Source organism: Euleptes europaea, chromosome 19 (assembly GCF_029931775.1).
Source record: "Euleptes europaea isolate rEulEur1 chromosome 19, rEulEur1.hap1, whole genome shotgun sequence".
NCBI lineage: Eukaryota > Metazoa > Chordata > Lepidosauria > Squamata > Sphaerodactylidae > Euleptes > Euleptes europaea.
The window spans coordinates 28,958,905-28,982,366 of NC_079330.1; the positions used below are offsets into that span (position 1 = coordinate 28,958,905).

At 45.9% G+C, this 23,462-nt stretch overlaps 1 protein-coding gene across 1 annotated transcript; it reads right to left on the minus strand.

Moving 5' to 3' along the window:
- Positions 1-5,960: 5,960 nt before the first annotated feature.
- SPATA22 (spermatogenesis associated 22) lies at positions 5,961-22,370 on the minus strand. Its single transcript, XM_056865025.1, has 7 exons — positions 22,328-22,370; positions 13,894-14,022; positions 12,862-12,919; positions 9,481-9,598; positions 7,822-7,951; positions 7,002-7,099; positions 5,961-6,152 (listed from the first exon to the last, which is right to left on the minus strand). Exons 1-7 carry the CDS (start codon positions 22,368-22,370, stop codon positions 5,961-5,963), a joined length of 768 nt encoding a protein of 255 aa, XP_056721003.1.
- Between the last annotated feature and the right edge of the window lie 1,092 nt (positions 22,371-23,462).

Below are 23,462 nucleotides of genomic sequence, written 5' to 3' on the forward strand. Positions count from 1 at the left end.
AAGTATCTGTGTGAGTGCGTGTTTTTTATCTGTGTTGTGCAATGTTTACAACCTCACTGAAATATTTCACTAGGAAGGTGACTTGCTGGTGCACACAAGGAGTCGTCTTTTGCAAAAACGGGGAATTAATATACCCAAATAGGTTCCAGAGAATCCCGCAGCGCTTATTCTGGTTGAAGAAGTTGTCAGTGGTGAGAATCTGTTCATTGGTTTTTGTTTGGCATTTGAAGGATGTGAACAAATATTGTTGTAACCAAAACTGTTTGATATTTAAAACTGGTTTCTAGAACTCAAGATGAGTGTTGGAATTAAACAATTTTTTTAAAGTATGCATCAGAAAATGTAGAAGAGTGATTCTTTCCTTTTATTCCATTAGAAGCTGATCAGTTGACAAATCTTGAGCAGGAGAAACATCTTATTCATCACTTTTTGATGCAAATGATAGAAGAGTGCTTCCATTTTGCGTTTTTATTGCTTGAATACCTTTGTTTAACTTTAAAGTACATGTTATCAGTGGAGGCTGATATGCACTTCAGAGATTATGTTTAAAATGTCTTTTTGTCACTAGCATGTTTTGGTTGTGGTTGTTTTCCCTTTTAAATCAACATAGTCAGCAATGAAATGCAACAGGGGCAGCATTCGCTTTAAATTTGAACGATAGCCCTTGGTCGTGTGGCTCATGGATGCATGTTTCCCTGTCATCATAATTTATTATTATGGTCATGGACCATCAAATAAAACAAAATGTTACATCGTATATAGTAAAAACACAAGTGTTCAGGATAAAACAAAATTCAAATATTTAAAAGAAACATAGACATTACTGAGATAATCACTACACAGAAAATTCATAGGGTTGATACAAAATAACAGTCTATAAGGTTCCAAACAATATTCATCCCATACTAACACAGCTATTGTATAGATTTGGTCCAGCACATTTTTATTGCTAACCAAGCAAATCTAGCAACCCAACTTGTATGTGACAGTAATAATTTAAGACGTTTCCTCAGAGCTCTAGGACATCTAGAAGAAGAAGAGTTGGCTTTTATGTGCCGACTTTCTCCACCACTTAAGGAAGACTCAAACCGGCTTACAAGCACCTTCCCTTCCCCTCCCCACAACAGACACCCTGTGAGGTAGGTGGGGCTGAGAGAATGTGACTTGCTCAAGGTCACCCAGCTGGCTTCATGTGTCAGAGTGGGGAAACAAACCCAGTCCACCAGATTAGCCTCTGCCGCTCGTGTGGAGGAGTGGGGAATCAAACCCAGTTCTCCAGATCAGACTCCACCACGCCAAACCATTGCTCTTAACCACTACACCACGCTGGCTCCCATTCTACAAATAATGATGTAAGTAGTCCTGTACATATATGGTCATACGGCTTACATTCAAATATTACATGTTCAGTAGTTTCCCTGTCCACAGATGAACATTGTAATCATTCCACTACTAATGTTCCCAGGACATTAGCTCTCATAACCCTCCCACCTACCCCCAGTAAGAGAGTGCATGTTCAGCACAGGAACACCCTTTCTGTTCCCTGCTTCTTTGGATATCCAAAGCCTCTTGGGTGCTACTTCAAAAAGTAGGGATAACACTGAAGACTCTTCCCCTGCGATTCCCAGACTCTGTAGGAGAACTCCTAGTGAAGCCATGAGGAATTACCTAATTAAGTGCTCCTTTGAGCCCAGAATCACAGAGGAGGCTGCCCGTTGTGTCCCTGCATGGTTAACTCCTGTGGCCGTTCCATCCTCCAATCCCCATCGGCCAAGGGGATTTTGTTGTTTCTTTGCAGCGTATGTTTGGAGCATTTAACTTGTCTTAATACAGAAATAGACGTATTTTAATTGAACTGGATTTGTTTTATTTTGTTAAATCTGTATCCAGCTTTTCTCCCTGATGAAGACCCAAAGCAGTTTATCACATTGTTCTTCTCACCCCTATCCTCACAACAACCACCCTGTGAAGTAGGTTAGGCTGATAGATGGGATGGTCCCAAGTTAACCCAGCAAGTTTCCATGGCAAAGCAGGGTTTGAATGGTTTTCCAAAGACCTAGTCCTCCACTGTAACAACCTGCCCTTAGAGGAAGCTGCCTTTTATGTCCTTAACCAAGTTATGCCAGCCTCAAGGGTTGGGCTTCTGTGATGGTGTGAGAGTGAAGTGTGCTTCCACGTATTATCGTTACATTCGTTCCGTCAGCTATCAGAAGCGTGGGGAACACAGGGCTATACCAAGGCTTAATTCAGACATCATCATAAACGTGGCTTGTTTAAACCAAGGGTGCTCAGTCCACAGCTCACCAGAAGCCCTTTATGTCATTACCATCAACCAAAAAAGCTGCATTTACTTTCCATCCCTGGAACGAGGCCTGAACCTCAGGGATGCTCTCCACTTACCCATTTTTTCAGCAGTGGCTGTTTTGAGATGACAACCACCTGCCAACCAGAAGCCCCACCAGACAAGGGCCTTGTCCACTTTCCTGAAACATGGGGCAGGTGCCACACTGAGGCTCAGGAGAGCCACGGGTGGTGTGTTAAAGAGCCACATGTAGCTCCTTAGCCACTGGGTGAGCATCGCTGGTTTAAACCATGGTTTGTGAACAAACTTTGGTTATTCTTCTTGATGTAAGTAACAAATTGTGGTCTGTTTGTACACCCTGTTGTGTCTTCTTCTTGATTCTTCTCCACCTCTCCGCAAGGAGGCCGTCTTCCTTATACCACTGTCTCTACAGCCAGACAGTTGCAAGTGTACTGGTCAACTGTAAATTGTGTATTAAGAGATCACAACAAGCCACAATTAGTACAATTTGTGGTGAACAAACCAGCTGTAAACCCTACTTTGGAACCCTGATTTGGTGCCAACTACCAAACCATGTTTTTTTGAATAGTGTGCATTCAAATGTCTTAACTAACTGCGGTTTAATAAAACCAGTTTTTCATAATGTCTGAATGCAGCATCAATGAAATTTAACGTGAAGATGTGAATGGTCTTAATTGAGAAAGAAGTTGGTGCTGTTGACTAAAAATTGTGCAATTATTCTGTGATGACTTATTCACACCTTGTATGTATTTATTTAGATATTTACCGACTGCATTTCTTCTGATAGATCAGCACATGTGCAAAGCAAACCTAAAACCGCAATTGTTTGTAAGTGGAGTGTGATTGTGGATGTGTGAATTGGTGTTAACATTAATAATATTAGACACAGGTTGAGATCTGGATGGCAAATTTGCAAGTAAACCCAATCCCTGACTAAAACCAGAGTAGATAAAGATGTATTACTAACTCTGCCGGGAAAGTAACCTACCAATACTTTGGTTGATGCTGATAAATCACTTTTTAAACAAGTACTGTCTGTGTTTTCTATTGTGCATAATTGCTTTTTTAAAATTACTTGTCCAGGATTCAAGTTTTATGCTAAATATATAAATATATATAATTTTTATGTGTAATTAAAATCTGTATTTTCCATGACTGTGGTTTCTGCATTTTGACTGTGACTCCTTGCTTAGATTATTAACTCCTTCCTCTCCCCCCATATTGGACTTGTTGAATAAAATACTTCCAGTTATTTGAAATGTGAATTTTCTGATTGCCAACACTGTATGATAATAAAGCAATTTATGCTGTCAAGAGTTTACTTTCATTTCCTCATCATTTCAGTAAAATCTGGTGTGTGCAGTTGCTGACTGTTGTGCTTCTGCATGATTAACATTTTCTTCCTCCCATCATGCCACTCACATACCATATCCACGGTTGTTTTTAGTGTCACCTAAAATGGTTCTTATGAACTGCACAGATGTTATGTGTGGAGGCAAAAATTTCCAACAGAGAGAATCCTAAATAGAATTAATCATTGATTCCAATAGGCTTAGTCAGGAGAAGATCTGCTCAGGATTGCACTGCAAGTGTTCGGGCTTGCGAGCTCCACTGTGTTCCACCCATCCCAGGCGTCTTGGTACCAGTCACTAATCTGCTTCTCTGCCCAGTGACACACACTCCCTGGGTCCACCCAACTCTTGCTTGTCTTTTGGTATGCTGCCACCAGCTGGTCTTCTTAGGAATTACTTGCCTAGTGGGCTAGCATTCAAAGCTTCCCTAATGCATTGCTAAGGGTTCCACGTAGTGCCCATGTCTCTTGCTACCTAACAACTGGTTACCATGGAATTCCCAAGGAATTAGCATTCTCTTAACTAACTGCCTCTCTTCCCTTGGCACCCTTTTAAATGGTGGAGATTTATGTGGACAACTACCAGCGTTTGAAATAGTAAAGAATTGATTAAAAGGAAAAAGTCCACACATATAGTCTGCGCATCAACAGATTGAGCAAAGAGGACAAAGAAAATGAGTAAACATTCATTCCTCTGTTTCCCCACTCTAAAGACAGCCTAGCTGGTCTTATTCTAAGGTGGGGTTTTAAGTTTAGAGGTTACAGCATTTTAAAAGCTTCCCATTACCTTGGAGTCTTTGTTCAGGCAGTCAGCTTTTTGTCTGCTCCATGTGGCAATGGCAGCTACCAAGATGGAGCCCAGGTGTGAGAGCTCCTTCATTTCCATGGAATCAGCCAAAATGGGCCCCTCTCCCTCCATGCCAACAGATGTTATCTCTTTTGCTCTCCCACCTCCTTATGGATCAAATAATTATTTTCTGAAATCTCCAGGAAGATGCCATCTAGCCTCTTGCACCCCATGTCTCTGTGTCCTTCCTAGTTGTAAGATTCTGGTCATGGTGGGAGCTGGCCGTTCATTGTCTTCAGCCAGAAGAGCCTTTTGCATTTGCAAAGTTTTGGTGGTCAGGATTTCTTAGAGCTATTGGCATGATGGCAATGTTTAGGAGCAATTGCCCTTCCTTCCTATCTTCCACTAATTGAGAAAAACGTCTAAACCAAGTGTGGAGGTTTACAGAGCCCAAACCATAAAATAAAATGCATTTCTCCACATGATCTATATGTTTACTCTGATTAGCAGTTAGTCAAGTATTAAAACTTTTTTTTAGATAAGAATTTCCATAGATCAAAATAAAGATGAATTCTAAGTGGAGATGTAACCAAATTTCATGACAGTTCCTGTTTGACCCCAAAGTTCTAGTTTCTTTCAATGCTTGGGACGAAATTGTAGTCAGCCTTTTTCCTGACCATATAAGTTTATTTCAGTTTTCCTGACCATATAAGTTTATTTAAAATATTACTATTAAAATTAATACCTTTGTGCATCAATTATGTAAAAATGGCATAAAAGAAACAGAAGTGGAAAATATGCTAAAGAAAAAAAGCCAAGACAAAAATAATCTTCCCAACAATGCACAGAGATTGAAAGACAATTGTACATTTCTAGTTATAAGGCTAAAATAATGTGGGCAGATTATTAACAAAATTAACACAGAGCATATGGGAAGGAATCTTTCTTACATACTGTCCTAGCTTTCTGAAATCCTTAAAACTATGTTTACGAAAAAGCAAAACAATTGGAGGACATACAGCCCCCCTCCCCAGATTATACTGCGCCTTCTTCAATGTCACCAAGGAACCACTGTTGGTTGTCTGAACCAGAAATCTATCCAATAGATAGTATTTTATCTTTGCCTTAGATAAAGCTAAAACTGGTAATATAAAGTATTCGTCATTGCACTCCCATGAGTTAGCAACTGGGCTGCATCCAAGTTTTATAGGATCTCAGGGACATTTCCAGATGTCCCCCTTCTTCCAGGAAGCCATATGTTGAAATCAAATCTGAAACTTCATAAAAGCTAGAACAGGTTGCCCTCTTGTACCAGACCACTTGTAACAGTTATAGCAGGAAAAACAAGCAACATCAATGTAAACCAATAAACAAGAACTCCTTTATAACAATGCAGTTGATGATTTTTCTCTGGTGTTGCCAATAAGAGTTCTGAGCGTCTTTCCATTGGTGTCATATTAAGGCTTCTTGTTTTCCTTCATAGATTTCAGTGATGATACTTAAACTTCATTGCTTGCTTTCACATATTCACCCATCTCAACATCTGCAATTCTGACAAAATCTTGAAAGGTTTGTTGTTCAGGAACACTGGCTGGTCTTACGGAGACGCACCTGAAGAGCTTCCGACCTGTGTCATAATTTCCCACACACCTGTGGACCCGACCTCTGATTAATCGTGGGAGTTCCCGGTCCTGGTTTAGAAGTATGGTACAATGTAACATAAAAACCAGCTCCTTTTAAGATGAGTTATAGGTTGTATGACAGGTGTCTGGATGTCTGTGCCCAATGTAACCTATGGACTAAATTGTTTTAAGCAAAACTAAATTATGTTTCATAGACATAGTTTATGGGACATTCTGGTTATAATGGGTAAGAAGCACATATGGCAAAACGAGAAGGGTTCCATTGCCAAGATTCCACAATTAGGATGTATAGAATTTTTAAAATTGTTACATAGAATATTAGCGTTGGGAGGGACCACCTGGGTCATCTAGTCCAACCCCCTGCACAACGCAGGCAATTCACAAATACCTCCCCCCCCACACACACACACCCAGAAGATGGCCAAAAAACAACAACAACAACCATCTAGGATCCCTGGCCAATCTGGCCTGGAGGAAAATTGCTTCCTGACCCCAAAGTGTCGATCAGCATTACCCTGGGCATGTAAGAAACGGCCATGAGGGCCAAATAGTGATGCAACCCTTCCTATCCTCCTGCTCACGATCTGCCTAAGTTAATACTGAGTTTTAGCTTTTCTAACACTCCCCCTACAAGCACTGGTTATCTGTTTATATTCATCCTTGGTTATAAGGCCCTCCTTCTACTTCCTAAATGAGTCTTTTTTATTTCTCAGATCATTAGAAAGCTGTATATGGAGACACCCTGGCTTCTTTAGGCTCCTTCTATATTAATTCTTTAGGCTCCTTGTATATTGTATTTTAGGCTTCTTTGGGCTCTTTGTATATTAGGGTGGTGTTTTATGATGGAATTGGAGGCACTTTCTTTACATGTCCTGGTTACATATGGAAAATACTTACAATCTCATAGAATACACAAGAGACACTCTCCTTCCCATCTCGCAAAAGGAAAGTCTTTGCACCATATTGTCCAGGGGTGACTGCAGAATCCAGAATACCTAAACAGAAAAAACCCAAATGAGGGAGTACATGGTGCTTGTGACACTGTCCAAATTTGCTGCTGATAACTTAGGGCTATCGTCTTATTTTCTTTTGCTGTCATAGTAGTTGTGCTGTAGCGCAGTTGCCCAGACTGTTGAGGTTTAGAGCTATGGAAGCACAAAGCTAGTCACATAGCTGTGAAACTGAGGAGAATATGATGCAGGAAGGATATGCATTTACTACTCCCTTTCTGTGCTTTGGAATAGTTTTTGGCGGGGAGTCCCCCAAGTATACAGAAACCTCTTTCTTGTCTGTGGGTGGTCCTGTTTCATGGCTCTTCTGGTAATATGGGACCATAAAGCTCACTATGAAGAAGGTGTGGTACTGCATCAGTATGGGGAGGATCTAGTAAGCTGTGATAGATAGCAGCTGATAATTTATTGAGCATTTAAGCTGGTATCCACTGTGAGGAGAACAGAAGACAGACAATTGGGAGAAAACTAGCATCCAACCAACAATCATGTTTGTGTCATTTTGGGGGGATTTTGCCCACTGTGGAATTGGCCCTGGATCCCTCTCTATTGGGTTATCCAGGAGTGGATTTTATTAAAGACAAGTGAAAGTAGTCATAACAGCGCCTCCTGTTCAGACAACCAATAGTGTGACTGAAACATTTAAAAAAACAATATTACTCTTTCCTGGGAAATTCCTGAGAATGCCACAAAAGTATTGTTCTTACCTAATACCTCAAACAACAGTGGTGCTTTATTAGTGTACTGACTCCAGTGCTTCATACTCTCAATGACAGCAGACAGGAGTCTGAGAGAATTGTCTTTTTCCTTCAGTCTGAGTTGAAAGGGTGGCACTTTCTTTCACATGGAAATAAATTAAAAAGAGTTTGTCAGTGAAAGACTTGCAATGAGTGGATTTTTAGGTGAATATGTATCTTGTTTTGATGCTTAAAATTATTATTTGCTCTTCGCCACTGAATCTTACTTTCGTGATACTGGATGCTGTCTGTGTGAGAGAAAATGCACACCAAAGATATCTTTCTGCCTGCTCTGAGCACAGCAATTTCACCATGTTCAAGGACAATTTCACAGCCTGACATGAGGACTGTTGCACCTCTTAGGTAGCAAATCTTATCATTCCTGTGTAAGACAGATGATTTTTAACTTCTCTGGATATAGTAAACGTTATTTCTCCAAAATGAGAAATAATACAGGCATGATGGAAAGGCTAGATTTATATAAAATATACACATATGTTTCATTATAATCTAAAGGAGCAGGTTAAAACAAAAATTCGGACCTGGGTTTAAAAACAACAACAACAGAGGTGTGTGTTTAAATTTTACCTGAATTGTTTTATCTCCTTGGGTATGATGATCAGTTTTTTGCTCATTAGTTTTCTGTTGGTGTGGACTTTGTCTAAATGTGTATGATGTATTCTGACCCAGTAGGCCTCTCAGCATGACATTTGGTAGTCCCGGCTGTTGTGCTGTAGATGAATAACTTTGCTCAGCTGCTCCTGTGCTGATGCTCTGTGGTGCTTTTGGAGGGCCAGGAAGTTTCTGCTGACATGATCCTGTCTCTGTTAAGCGAGTGGAGCCATACTCCAGCTTTGGAATCTTTCTGTTTTCTGTTCTGCAGCCAAAAGCCACACAGTCATTGCTTTTCCAAATGTTAGGACGGGCATTTTTCTCCTCTAGCCTGCAGAGAAATTGTTTGATTTAGCTTAAAGTGTGACTGTTTGTCTGTCCATATAATTATTTATTTTAAGGTTCCTGCCATTTGAAACCCTTTCTCCCCACCCCATATTAATTCTAGGAAGAATTAGAGAATCTAGTGGCTCAGTGGTAGAGCATCTGCTTGGCATACAGAAGGTCCCAGGTTCAATTTCCGGTGTCTCCAGTTAAAGGGACTAGGCAGGTAGGTGATGTGAAAGACCTCTGCCTGAGACCCTGGAGAGCTGCTGCCAGTCTGAGTAGACAATACTGACTTCGATAGACCAAGGGTCTGATTCATTGTAAGGCAGCTTCATGTGTTCATGATAATGATCATCAACCATTTACTCCAGAGCAGTCCCTCTGAAGATTAGTTGAATGATCCCAATAAAACTGTTTGAAACTCAGAGATAAACTAGATTTTGACCTAAATGTCCATCTAGTGTCTCCCTTTATAATGTCCTGGCTACATGAGTTTCTGTGTTTTTCTGCCCCAGGTCTAGATATGATGGAAAGTGCAATCCAGTCACAGCTGACTTATGGCAACCCCTCATGGGGTTTTCAAGGCACGACACGGTGCATTCCTGAGCTTGGGGGCCGATTCTCCTTAGGAGGCGGCATGACCTCGCCGCCAGCGTAAGTGCATCTTGTGCTGTGATTAGACGCCCTTACGCTGGCGGCGAGGGCAGTTCTGTCGGCGCCTGAGAACCGCAGAGCTTCCTCCACCGGCGCAGTCTCCCCATGGCACAGATCACGGCGGAGACTTGCAGAGCTGCTGTGGGGGGCCTTCCTGGGGCGGGCCGAGGGGAGGAGCCGCCATTAGGCAACTTCCTGTCCCCTTTTGCCCTGTAACACCGGCGCCAAGAATAGTGTTGCTGCGCCTGCTTTTTATGGCAAACCACCTCTGTAACAGCACATTCCTGAGAATCGGTGTAGGGAAACGGCCGGGAGAAGGCGCAGTTGAGCTGCCTCCTAAAACTGCTTTTTAGGGGGCTTTTTAGCAGGCGTAGGCTTGCTGTTCTTGATGGGGCGAAAAGGCCCCGTTTAACAAAAAAAAAAAGCCGCGAAAAGGCTTTTTTTGGCATAGGTGGAACGGTTTTTGGAGGCGGCTCAACTGCTCCTTCTCCCCGCCATTTCCCTATGCCGATTCTCAGGAATGTGCTGTTACAAAGGTGGTTTGCCATTGTCTGAATCTGTGTAGCAACCCTAATATTCCTTGGTGGTCTCCCATCCAAATACTAATTGGGGCTGACCCTGCTTAGCTTCCGAGATCTGATGAGATCGGGCTAGCCTGGGGCATCCTGGTCAGAGCAGCTTCATATAACTGGTTGATAATAGTATGCATATTTGAAATGTGGAATATTGTGGCTTCATAGCATAAGTTAACTCTACTAGATATTACATGGGTGGTGGTGGTTGCACAATAGCCTAAATATATAATTATGCACTATATCATGGATGTCAAACATAAGGCCCGAGGGCCAGATCCGGCCCCTTGAGGGCTCTTATTCGGCCCGCCAGCCAGCCGAGGTAGCCACCTGTCCCAGTCCCGAGGTGCCCCAGTCCCAAGGTGTCAATTATTAAAGTCTGTTAAATAAAAGATAACACTGCAAGAGTGTTATTGTTTTAAGCATGCTTGTATTTTAAGTAAAAATAAATAAAGTAAAACATAATATCTTTAATTGGCTTTGCCTGTGTCTTCTATAAACTCTGTATCTCCGGTACCTGGCATTAAATTTTATGGTGCACATGTCGCAGCCCGACCAAGTGACATTTATGTCATATCCGGCCCTCGTAGCAAATGAGTTTGACACCCCTGCACTATATGGATCCCTTCTAATCTGTCTTCCCTTCAGTCTCTTTATTTACCTTCTCAGTTATTAGCTTTTTTCTGTAAACTATGTCAAAATATTCAGCTTCTTGCAAAAATAATTTCAAGCTGAGATACGATTAAGACAAAATAAATCAATACAAAACTTGGCTTTGCAGAATGACCCACATCAGCCAAATGCCTGTTGATAAAGAAAAGTCTTCAACCTTTCCAGAACCCGAACAAAGATGGAGGTTTCCTAACATCTTCAAGAAGGAGGATCCAGTGTTTAGCACCTACAACGTTAAAGGTACTTTTCCTAGCTATCATATTATATACCGTATATACCAGTGTATAAGCCGACCCGCGTATAAACCGAGGTGCCTAACTCGGCTTATACGCGAGTATATACGGTAATAGAGATAGAATAGCAAGCATTGCCTATTGGCTAGGTCTCAATTGTTGGGCTGCCTCATATAGGAAGAGGTGGTCCTCAAAACCAGCACCTTGACTTGAGTTCAGAATCTGAGTGATAGCCAATGTAACTGGCACAGAACAGGCTGAATATTTGCGCCTCATAGGAGAACAGCAGCTGCATTCTGCACTGAATGAAACTTCCAAGATATCTTCAGAGGTATCTTGGGCATAGTCAGAGCAGAAAGCAACTAAAGACTGGTTCAAGCATGCGAGAGAATGATGTGGGCAATATGATAGACAAGTTCTGAGGTGACAGAATAGACTAGACCTCTATGGACTGCAGGTGAGAAATCTTCATGTAAATAGAAAACTAGCAGAACAGGGAGAGAGGTTTTCTTTCCCCTGCCCTTTCCTTGCAATGCTGACTTTCTACTAGAAATGCTGATTTTCTTCTAGCAAAATGTGACTGTAGGTGAAGTGGTACATTCTACCACCTCATTGCCACCTCGTTCCCCTACATGTGTGAGTAGGGTTGCCAACTTCCAGGTACTAACAAGTTAAACAAAAATGCGACAATTGCAATCGTGCTGTAAGTTATATAGACTATTCAAAATACACAGCAACTAGTGAAATGCCTGTAATCATTATTATTATCTGAATGTATGCTTTTGAGTTCAGACTGCATAATTGCTCTTATGGAAAGGCTAGGCCTAAAGTATAAGAACAGGTTTGAAATACTATGCATTCATGTGCACACACACATGAGGGCTTTGGGGAGGTGGCAACCAGGAGTCAGGAGTCAGTAGATCAGGCTGTCGGTGTCTGATACAACCTTCCACCAAGACACGGCCCAGAATTACCTACGGCCTAAGGAATGTTCCCTGCCCCAGATCATGTAACCAGCTAAGGTGCCGCCTCAACCCCCACTGATAGGCCTATGCTAATCCAAAGGTGTCCATTATTGGGTCCTTGTATGTCTATGCTCTGTATTACGTGTATTGTAACACCCCTGACCAGAGGTTATAAATGTTGTTGTAATCTTTTGTTCTGGTGTGTGCGTTGCCCAGATTCTTTTGGGGCAAGCACACCCGACTGTATTTATTTTGGCCACAATAAACAGATCGTTAATCTCCTAACCTCTGACTGTATTATTTATTATTGGCTATTAAGTAACACAGGAGCACTTCACTAGTTGCTGTGTATTTTGGATAACCTCCAGGTACTAGCTGGAGATCTCCCACTATTACAACTGATGTCCAGCCAATAGAGATCAGTTCACCTGGAGAAAATGGCAATTGGACTCTCCCCTCCCCAAACCCTGCCCTCCTCCGGCTCCACTCCCAAAACCTCCCGTTGATGACGAAGAGGGACCTGGCAACCTTATGTGTGAGCCAGCTCTTCAGTATCTGACTCCAAAAGTTAGGTGTGTGGATCATAGTAAACCAAAGCTTCATGGCCTGTTCAGACTATTTTCATTACCAGAATGAGCAATATCGTGTTCTCAACTGTAAACAGACATAAATTATTAAAAATGCTACCAACCTCCAGTTGTCCACATTCCTTCCTGCACTTGATTCAATGGACTTGGATGAGGTTTGTTGTTTTAAAAGAGGAGATGGCATCGAAAGCTCTGTTGGACTTCAAAGGCACAATATTAAGAGTTTGCACAGGATAGTATAGATGTAGCCAGTATTGAAAATGCTTTCATATTTTTAAGAAACAATGGGAAAGTAAGATTTAAGAGATTAATTTCAAATATTTAAATATATCTGTATAATGGAATAAAGGAATTAAGAAAGCTAAAGTGGGATTTCTCCCCTACATACTCCATGCTTGTTTTCTGTAGCTGAGTTGGTTCTGGCTTTGCAGTTTCCCAGCCAAAATCTTTAAAAATCAAAGGACATGGAACAGTTAATGAAACATAAATATGCAATCTTGCAATAACTAATTGGAGATCTTGCAAAGCATACATGTGGATTGTACTGTTTTCATCCCTCTATCTTTGGTTATTTGCTGTGAACTAATTTGCTCTGTGCTCATAACAGGGATATGCTCTCTCACACACACAGACACAGCATTCCCCAACATGCATTAGTCCTATAGTTGTTGAAGGGAATCTTTAGGTGACCACTGTGGAACATTGGTTCATGGCTATATTCGAATTAATCTCTGGAGCCCTTAAATGTCAAAGGAGCACTGAGAGAGGTGCTTAAAAAAAATAAAAATACACTACCTCTGTACATGAAGGTTTAATTTGGCTGCCGTGACTAATAGCCGCTTGTGGTCCAATCCTCTTTTAATATAATTATTTATAAGCAACTGTCAGTATAATCGATTGGTTTCCTCTTTCTGTGTAAGTAGACATACACTGAGCAAGTAGAACAGAGTCTACTATTGCCTTTTTAAAAAGCCGGATAAGCAATTATTTTATGGTTGCACATTACCATTTCCCCAAGGCAGCATTTTAAAAGCACAATGCAACTGAAAAGTAGTTCATTCACTAAGGAAGAGTCCCCCTCCCCTTTTAACCTGCAACAATAGGATTAATTATAATTACAATAATTAGTCCTGCCAGAATTCTATATCGTAGCCATTTCAAGCCTATGAGAGGCAACAGCCATCTCTTCTCCGAGAGTATGATAATGCACTAGAAATGCTCCTTCCGTAACAGAAAAAGGGCACAATTTCAAGACACTTCATTTGAAAGTTAGCCTTCCACTTCATTTTTGAAACAAAAAATGTGCAATATTTTGACAATTGATACATATTACCCTGGAACTTTGGTTAAATGTTCCAACTATAAAGTAAAATTTTGAGATTGGAGTTTGGGGGGTGATAAAATACTGAACTCTATGTACCTGCTAGCATTGTAGAAAGGTCGAAAGTATCTGCTGTGTTGCTGGTACCTGGCTCATTTTTAAGTGGGTTTGAAGTAAGTGGTTGTCTGGTTCTCTTTTTCTGGTTGAAGAGTGGCACAGGTAGGCAGCCTAAAAAGGTAGATTTGCAACATAATGAAATACTTGTAAACTTAAGTTTGTTATCTTAGAGCAGATACCCCAATCCAGCGGGTTTGCTGCGGATGATGGGGCTCAGAGCCATGCATGATGTTACCCTAACTCTGAGAGCGACGCCATTTACAAAGAAGGACAGATGCCAGGAGTGGACTGGAAAGTGAAAATTGCCCTGAAGCAAACACTGTCAAGGAGTTCCAGCCCTCAATGCCTAGCACTGAGGAGTGGGAGGCTCCTATCTGGGTCAGAATGCAGACAACCTTGCCACTTGCAGGGCACCTTACCAGCCTCCGCCAGGCAAAGGGGCCCAAATAGGCAAATAGACAAAAGTTGCTGCTCACACAAGACGCTTCACTCAGAGAGCTTCCCCTCTGAGTTTAGCGGGTAGATCTGCCACCAGCCCTTCAAAAGGATTACATTTAGCAGAGCCTAAGGGCAAAGCTTCCGCCAGCTATTTAGCACCACAATAGCAAACTCGCCCTGCAAGGTAGAGACCCAGCAGGGGGAGGCTTTACCTTCAAAAGAGATTACAAAATGCGGTAGCAAGCTGAAGGCTTCAGACACTCAGATTTAGCTTGGAGCCACCAAAAGCAAGAGTCACAAACGCCAATTTAAAGGCTAAAAAGTTTATTAAGAAGAGTGCAGTTTCACAGCAAAGGTTCAGAGAAGCAAGCAAGCAAAAATAATAAAGCTTATTCTAGCTACACATTTCAGCTTAGGCAAGTTTGACAAGGCATTCAAAAGTATATACCAGTTCCACAAGAGGTTTCAAGTCAGCATAAGTTGCTTGTTTCAAGTTCCAAAATCATTCCATCATAGGGTCCCCCTCAGAGGACAAGAAAAGCCAAGTGTTGGTGAGCTCAGGGAATGGACCAGCCATATCCCAAAAGACACACACTCTACAAGGCACCATGGTCTACTTTTATGCTAGAACTTCAAAGGCCTGGCCAGTACCAATTGAAGATCAAGCCATAATCATAAAACATAGGTTGATTGGATTGCAAATCACATTCAGCTGGCCATGTCAAGAGTGCAGTTTGACTCTGCAGTATCAAAGGCACCTGTGACATGTCAGCCGAGATAAGAGTGATTTGTTGCTAGGGAGACAAATGTCCTTCAGATGTCTCCAGGATGAGGCAGGAAGGGAGTTGGTGATCTTTCACAGCTGGGTGTAATTTCCCCTCCCTAAATATCTTTCTCAAAAGTGAAACCTTTCCCACGGTTGTAAAAAGATGTAAAGCGTAAATTAGTCGAGGCCTGGTTTCCTGGCCTCCCAACATTTTATATCGAATCATAGCAGACCACAAGCCTGAACCAATGTTTTTAGGACACAAAGGAATATTGGAGCCATGTTCCTTTACAAACACAACTGTGCTGCAGGGGAAACTCAACTCAGTGACTCAAATAATAGGCATTAGCTCACCCACTACCTCTTCCTGGAAACTGGCAGCAGTGCAGGAAACAACTGGCGAGCTGACTCCAGTTTGCCGATTAAGAGTCTGAGCCAGTTTGTTCCTGAGGCATTGGTAGAGCTACTGGGGCTTGGCTCTGCTTGCTTCTTGCTGCCCGTGACCCTCTAGGGCAGTATCACACTGGTAAATTTCCTTGTAAGTTAAAAGGCAATCCGCCTCTGAAGGATACAGGGAAATGCTTCTTCCATTGGAGTGAAAGGCGTAAACTAAATGGTTGCTCTGTACTGGATCAGAGCACTCATGAGGATCTGGATTGTAGTTTAATTTCCTCTCCATATATTCTGAATTTTATGCATTAGTAAGCAGCCCAAATAGTCCAGTTTAGCCCAGGCTTGCCAGAACTTGGATGCTAAGCAGAGTCAGCCACAGTCAGTACTTGGATAGGAGACCACCAAGGAAGACTGGAGTTGCTATGTAGAGGAAGGCATTGGCAAGCCACCTCTGCTCGTCTCTTGCCATGGATGGGTTTGCCATGAGTTGGTTGTGACTCGATGGCACGTTCTTTAATACATGCAACATGTGCTGTATGGGCCATCTGTGTACATGTTGTTGCATAACGTATTCTGCTGCTGTTTGTTATTGGGAGATGGCATTATATTGTCATTGAACATGGCCTTGTTACAGTGATGTGATGTGATATTTAAAAAAGGCATGTCCTTGCTCTAAAGAGCCTACAATTTGGAATTAAGTAGGCAGTGGAGAGAAGGATAAAGACAATAGCCTTTTCCACAAGTTACACTGAATGCACATACACTTGATTTTTCTTCATATGTGTGTTCAGTAATTCTCATGTTACAATCAACACAAGTACAGCTGACCATGTGATTCAAACCCTGCATTTATCAAAGACTGGTCCCTGGCTCCAGAATGTGTTTTTTGGCTGTTTCTTGCAAACAGATGTACACACAGGTAGGATGTATGAGCCTTCACTGTAACGTATGAACAGGGGGGAATCTGCCTGCCAAGACATTTTGCATACCAGCAGTTCTTAAGCTATTGCAGCCCACTTTGTCAGCATGGCCCATGAATGACCCATCTATCACAACAGCATTCATTGTCCCGGGGCGGGGGCCTCCCAAAGCCGCCCGGGACGAACCCAGCTGGCTCTGAACCCCGTGGGGGGGGTATTACTCACCCCCGGCGGACAGAGAGATGAGGGCAGGGAGTTCCCCCCCGACGACGGCAGGAGAGGCGGCCACAGTTCAACTTTGTTTTCCCCCCCAGGTCGCCCCGAGGACGCCGCAAACGGACGCCCAGCCGCCGCGCCAGCCGCGGCAAGACCGGAGCGCGCGCCCACGCCCTGGCCCGCTCAACAGCTGACGAGCGGGCGGGCTCGGGCGGGGCAGGAGCGAGCGGGCCGTCGGCTGCAGGGGCAGCCATGTGACCCTCTTGCGGCCCTTATATGGGCATATCCGGGGCGGGACTTGGGGAGGAAGGGGCGGGGCCTCTCTGGCCTGGAGGGAATATAAGGCCAGGGAGGGGCCCAGGTCGAGGAGGAGTGGTGGCACATGGTTGTAGGGCTGAGCTGACCCGCAGCAACCTGGCTGCCTCCGAGGGGGAGACAAGCTCAGATTCCCCCTCGGATTGGGCTGAGGCCGAGGAGGCTCCTCCGGCCCCACCTTCCTCCAGGGCAGAGACCCCGAAAACGACGGCGGCGACCAGGGAGTGCGACAACGTGGTGGAGAATGCGGGCAGGGGCGCGAGCGTAGCCAGACCCCCACCCCGCCTACCTGCCGCCCCTGGTTGGCGACCGCCTCATCCAATTATCCGGCCACCAGTGTTGACCCTAGCAACCGGCAGCACAATAGAAACCAGGATGGAACCCACGGAGCCTGGCCCAAGTCAGGGGGGAGATTTCTCTCAGTTTGGCCAATGGCTGACTGAACACCACGGGCGTATGATGCAGGACATCCTGCAAAGACAACAAGAGGCCCAGCAGCGTCTCGTCCGGGAAATGACACAGCAACAACAGGAGTCTCAAGCCATGATGTTCCGGGAAATGTGTCAGGTGTTGGAGGCCAGTCGAAATGTTACCCCACCCACGGGAACGGAGGCAACAGGAGTTGCAGCTAAGGTACCTTTCGTGCAGCTATCGAAGTTAGGACCCGAAGACGACATAGATGGGTACCTCGAGGCCTTCGAGCGGACTGCCGAGGCTTCCGGCTGGCCTAAGGAAAAATGGTCCATCATCCTAGGACCATACCTCACAGGGCCCGCCCAAGCCGCACTTAAAGCACTTCCAAAGGACGACAGTAAGCGGTATGATCGCCTAAAAGCATCTATACTAGAACGGTATGCCATCTCCCCCGAGACCTATCGCTATAGATTCCGGACAATGCAGTGGAAAAAGGGGGACCCGCCAAGGGCCTTTGTGACGGCCCTGAAAGATGCGGCCTACAGATGGCTTCGCCCCAAGACGAAGGAGAGTGAGGAAGTAGCAGATCAGGTGGTGCTAGAACAACTCCTGGCCGTGGTACCACCCAAAGCCCGGGAGTGGTTGCTGTGCAATAAGCCCGATACCCTGCCCACAGCCATGAGCTTACTGGAGAATGTATTGGCAGTAGAATATCGGGAACCACCGCGGGAGAATAGCAGGGCGGACTGGCGGGTAAAGGGGCCCGAAAGTCACCCGCGGGGTGGGAGGGCCCGCCTGGCACCGCGCATCCCCTCTATGGGTGGAGCAAGGCCAAGGTGGAGTTCGCCCGGGGTACTTCCGCCCGCGAGTCAAACCCTCACAGAAGGAAGCCGGATACAACCCAAAGAAGAAGGCAAAGGCCCAGAAGGAAAAACAATGGGGCCCTGCTTCACGTGTGGGCAGTGGGGTCATTACCGCAGAGACTGTCCGATGATGGAGTGCGATTTGGGGTGGGAAGAAGCAATGCACGCGGAAGCGCCCCAGCCCCGCCCGGCGGCCTTGCTAGTATCTCTCCAATTGGGAGGCCGCAAGCTCCGAGCCTTGGTTGATAGTGGGTCTTCGGTGTCCATGGTCAAGACAACGCTAGTGCCGTCATGCCTGCCGGTAGTCCGGACGGCAACCGTGGCCTGTTTCCATCAACATGTGGAGCAATATGCTGTTGTTCGGATCCGGGTAACTTGGAATAACCAGTCGTATGAGATGGAAGCGGCAAAGGTGGACCACCTGCCGTACCCTCTGCTTATCGGTCGGGATGCCCCGTTCTTCGGAGCCGTGCTGGGAGAGATCCGGCGGAGGTGCCACGAGGAAGAAGGGTTAGTGATAGAAGCTGATGACAGCGAACGCCCGGGGACGTCCACAGCGTTGGATCAGAGGAGTAACCCAGAGGAGCAGCCAACCAACACGGGTGCAACGTCGGAATGGGAGTCGGACCCCGAGTTCCGCCAGGCTCAAGGGACAGACCCCTCCTTGGCCAAGTTGCGGGATATGGTGTCGGTAAGTGATGGGCAAGTGGTGGACGAGCGCCGGGCCAATAGGTGGCCGCAGATACAATGCATACAGGGTCTGTGGTACCGCGTTCCCGAGAATTCCGAGGCAGGAGTTCACCAACTCCTGGTCCCCCAAGGGTATAGGCAACGGTTCTTGGAATTAAGTCATGACCATGCCTGGGCAGGGCACCAAGGGGTCAAGAACACCCTCGCCCGACTACAACGGAGGTTTTTTTGGCCGGCGATTTCAAGGGACGTTAAACAATTTTGTAGAACTTGCGTACGGTGCCAAAGGTGGGATGGGCGACCCCCACCGCAAGCCCCTCTCCAACCCTTGGCCATCATCCAGTCACCCTTTGACCGGATCGCCATGGATTTTGTAGGGCCGCTCCCGCGTACGCCGAGGGGGTCCCGTTACCTGTTGGTCATAATTGACTACGCCACCAGGTATCCAGAGGCTATTCCGCTGCGTACCCTGCAGGCGCCAGGGGTGTGCCGAGCACTAATCCATTTATTTGCTCACGTGGGGTTGCCCCGAGAGATTGTCTCTGATAGAGGTTCGTCTTTTACAGCCTCTATCACCAAAGCCTTGTGTAAAACTTTAGGTATCCGTCAAATATTTGCAGCCATAGCCCACCCCCAGACCGATGGGTTGGTAGAACGTCTAAATCAAACAATAAAGAACATGCTCCGCAAGTTAGCGGGGGATAAGCCCCGACAGTGGGACTTGTATGTCGACCCGGTACTGTTCGCCCTTAGGGAAACCCCTCAGACCTCGACGGGGTATGCCCCCTTTGAATTGCTATATGGGCGCAAACCCCGTGGTATCTTACAAGTGGTAGAAGGGCAAGTAGTGGGGCAGGACCCGGAGGTGGCTCCCGGGCAGGAAGCCCGGGAGTATGTCCGGCAATTGAAGGAAAGATTGGCAACGGCCCAGGCCATCGCCTCGCAAAACATGGCCCAGGCACAGGCCCAGCAGAAGGAGCGATACGATCAGGGGACTCGACTCCGCCAATTAAGGGAAGGAACGCAGGTGTTGGTAAAAGGGCGAGTGTTCGGGCCGGGGGAGAAGGAATTATGGAAGGGGCCCTATGAGGTGGTACGAGTCTTGGGTCCCTGCTCATACGAGGTACAGTGCGGCACTCACACTCGACAGCGAAAGCGACTCCATATTAACGATCTTAAAGAGTGGTTGACCCCTAATCCTGGGGAAGGCGAGTGTCAGTTGGGAGAAGAACCATTAGAGCTATCGGACGGAGATCTTCCATGGGGTAAGACCGAACACGGCCCAGAGGAGCCCCGGATGGACGATGCTCTAGAACCCCAGCAGAGACAACAACTGCAGCAGATGTTACAACGCTTACCCACAACGTTCTCTTCAACACCGGGGCGAATCGAAGGGGTCTCACATGCTATTCGGACCCCACCCGAGGCCGTGGCCAGGTCTGTCTGGCGGCCGGTCCCCCGACGAAGGTGGGAAGAGGTTGAACGAGAGGTGACTAAGATGTTACAACTAGGAGTAATTGAACCCTCTAAGAGCGCATGGCGCAGCCCAATAGTCTTAGTACCAAAACCGGATGGGAGTGTACGCTTTTGCGTGGATTATAGAGCACTGAATCAGATAGCTGCTTTCGATGCATATCCCATGCCTCGAGCTGATCTCCTGATCAATCAATTAGGGTCGGCTCAGTACTTGTCGGCTTTAGATTTAACGAAGGGCTACTGGCAGATTCCCATGAGAACAACAGACAAAGAGAAGACAGCTTTTGCGACGACTTCAGGGCTTTACCAGTTTACGATGATGCCGTTTGGGTTACATGGAGCCGCCGCTACATTTCAACGAGTGGTTGATCAAGCTCTGGTCCAGTGTCAAAGCTTCGCGACCGCGTATATCGATGACATCATTGTTTTCAGCCCTGACTGGGAGTCACACCTTCAGCATCTCGAAGCGGTATGCCGCGCCCTCCACGCAGTTGGGCTTCGAGCCAACCCCACGAAAAGCCATCTGGGGTTTCGGGAACTCAAGTACCTCGGCTACATTGTAGGACAAGGGGTACTACGACCCATCCCCGAAAAAGTGACGACCCTAGAAAAAACCCCAATCCCCCGGACGAAGAAACAACTCCGGCGGTTCTTAGGCCTCGCCGGGTACTACAGTAAGTTCGTACCCCACTTTGCCACACGAGCCTGCCCTCTGACCGATTGTCTGAAAAAATCATGCCCCAACCAAATCAGATGGACGACCACCGCCCTGTCAGCATTTCATGACTTGCGAACGGCCTTATCCCGAAGTCCGGTGCTGAAAAATCCAGACTTCGACAGGCCCTTCTCTCTCCACACCGATGCATCCGACACGGGACTAGGAGCGGTGCTCATGCAAGAAAAAGATGGGCACGAACACCCGGTGCTGTTCCTCAGTCGGAAATTACAGGCGGCCGAACGCAACTATGCCACGGTCGAGAAGGAAGCCCTGGCAGTCAAGTGGGCGGTCGGGTCTCTACAGTACTACCTTGAAAACAACCCTTTCGTCTTGGTAACCGACCATGCTCCCCTATTATGGATGAAGCGGATGAAAGACCATAATGCCCGAATTTTACGGTGGTATGTGTCATTATTGCCCTTCTCTTTCACAGTACGGCACAGACCAGGCTCCCAACACGTACCAGCTGACTATATGTCAAGAGTGTTCGACATAGACTCCGCGGACAAGACAACGCAAAGAGAGGGGGTGTGTCCCGGGGCGGGGGCCTCCCAAAGCCGCCCGGGACGAACCCAGCTGGCTCTGAACCCCGTGGGGGGGGTATTACTCACCCCCGGCGGACAGAGAGATGAGGGCAGGGAGTTCCCCCCCGACGACGGCAGGAGAGGCGGCCACAGTTCAACTTTGTTTTCCCCCCCAGGTCGCCCCGAGGACGCCGCAAACGGACGCCCAGCCGCCGCGCCAGCCGCGGCAAGACCGGAGCGCGCGCCCACGCCCCGGCCCGCTCAACAGCTGACGAGCGGGCGGGCTCGGGCGGGGCAGGAGCGAGCGGGCCGTCGGCTGCAGGGGCAGCCATGTGACCCTCTTGCGGCCCTTATATGGGCATATCCGGGGCGGGACTTGGGGAGGAAGGGGCGGGGCCTCTCTGGCCTGGAGGGAATATAAGGCCAGGGAGGGGCCCAGGTCGAGGAGGAGTGGTGGCACATGGTTGTAGGGCTGAGCTGACCCGCAGCAACCTGGCTGCCTCCGAGGGGGAGACAAGCTCAGATTCCCCCTCGGATTGGGCTGAGGCCGAGGAGGCTCCTCCGGCCCCACCTTCCTCCAGGGCAGAGACCCCGAAAACGACGGCGGCGACCAGGGAGCGCGACATGCATGTTGCTAATAATCTGAGTAATTTGCAAATTTAGCACTAATAAAATATTGATACCTGCTGTAGTACGGGTTGAACTGTCAGTGAAGTTTCTCTTCATTTTTAGTCAACACATCTGCACAAACAAACAAAAATATTTTCTGAGTATCTTCCTATCTTTCTTGATGAAACATGAAGGTGGCTTTTTAAGACACACACAAAACATTAGCAAAGCGCAATGTAGTTTGTAGCTAGATTGTGGTGAAGTTGCTGGATGGAAAATATCATGTATACTTGCAAACCAAGGTTCCCACCATGTGCCGTGTAGCAGTAGAATAAAGAGACTTAAATTCAAATCCATACTCAGCCACAAAGCTCACTTGGGGATCTTGGGCCAATCCCTCCCTCCCAGACACACCTACCTCACAGGGTGGTTGTGGGAATAGCTGTGTGCACTGCTGCCCTGAGCTCCTTGGGGAGAAAGGCAGGTTGAAAATTAAAATGTATTGATGTAGCCAGGAATATCACTATATCTATATAAGGGGACCAAATTGGCCTTTTATTATAGAAGGATGCAAAAAAGATAAATCCAATATTGCAAATGGATTGTCTATCTAGAATTATGAGATGTGGACTCCATTTACGAGCTTTATGTGTGTTCGGAGGAGGGATTAATGATCTTGCAAAACCCAAGATAATATTAATTCATACACTATATTCAAGCTATTATTCATCATTTATCATTAGCATGTTATTATGTAATCAAGTCTTTGACTTCAGTATTATGCTCATTTTAGAAATCAGTATTAAATGGACAGCAATAAGGGGCAGATTGGGTTTCTGTGGTCTAAACTTTTTTTAATTCCATTTTTATCCATGCTGCCCTAAACTTCCAGAAAGGGTACAATAAAAACCAAATCTTAAAAAGTTCTGACCACCAGATAAAATATGTCCCATATTTCCCCCTTCACAGCCGCTTTGTGAGATAGGTTAGGATGAGATACAATGAGTAGGCCAAGGTCACCCAGTGACCATATCTGAACGGGGATTTGAACCCAGGTCTGCCTGGTCTTACTCTAACTATTATGCCACACCAGCTTCCTAATGCTATACAACGACATTTTTGAGCTGTTACATTTTACCCCATGTATGGCGAGAACGCACGAAACTCAATCCCCCCAAAACACACAGTCTCCATTTTGTCTGAAATGGG

Excerpts from the sequence above, each read along its gene's own strand:
- SPATA22 (XM_056865025.1), bottom strand. The coding sequence starts at position 22,370 with ATGAAGAGAAACTTCACTGACAGTTCAACCCGTACTACAGCAG. Across the intron at positions 14,023-22,327 it reads TTCAACCCGTACTACAGCAG|GCTGCCTACCTGTGCCACTC; the intron begins GTATCAATATTT and ends CTACCTTTTTAG. Across the intron at positions 7,100-7,821 it reads ACTGTTGTTTGAGGTATTAG|GTATTCTGGATTCTGCAGTC; the intron begins GTAAGAACAATA and ends TTTTCTGTTTAG.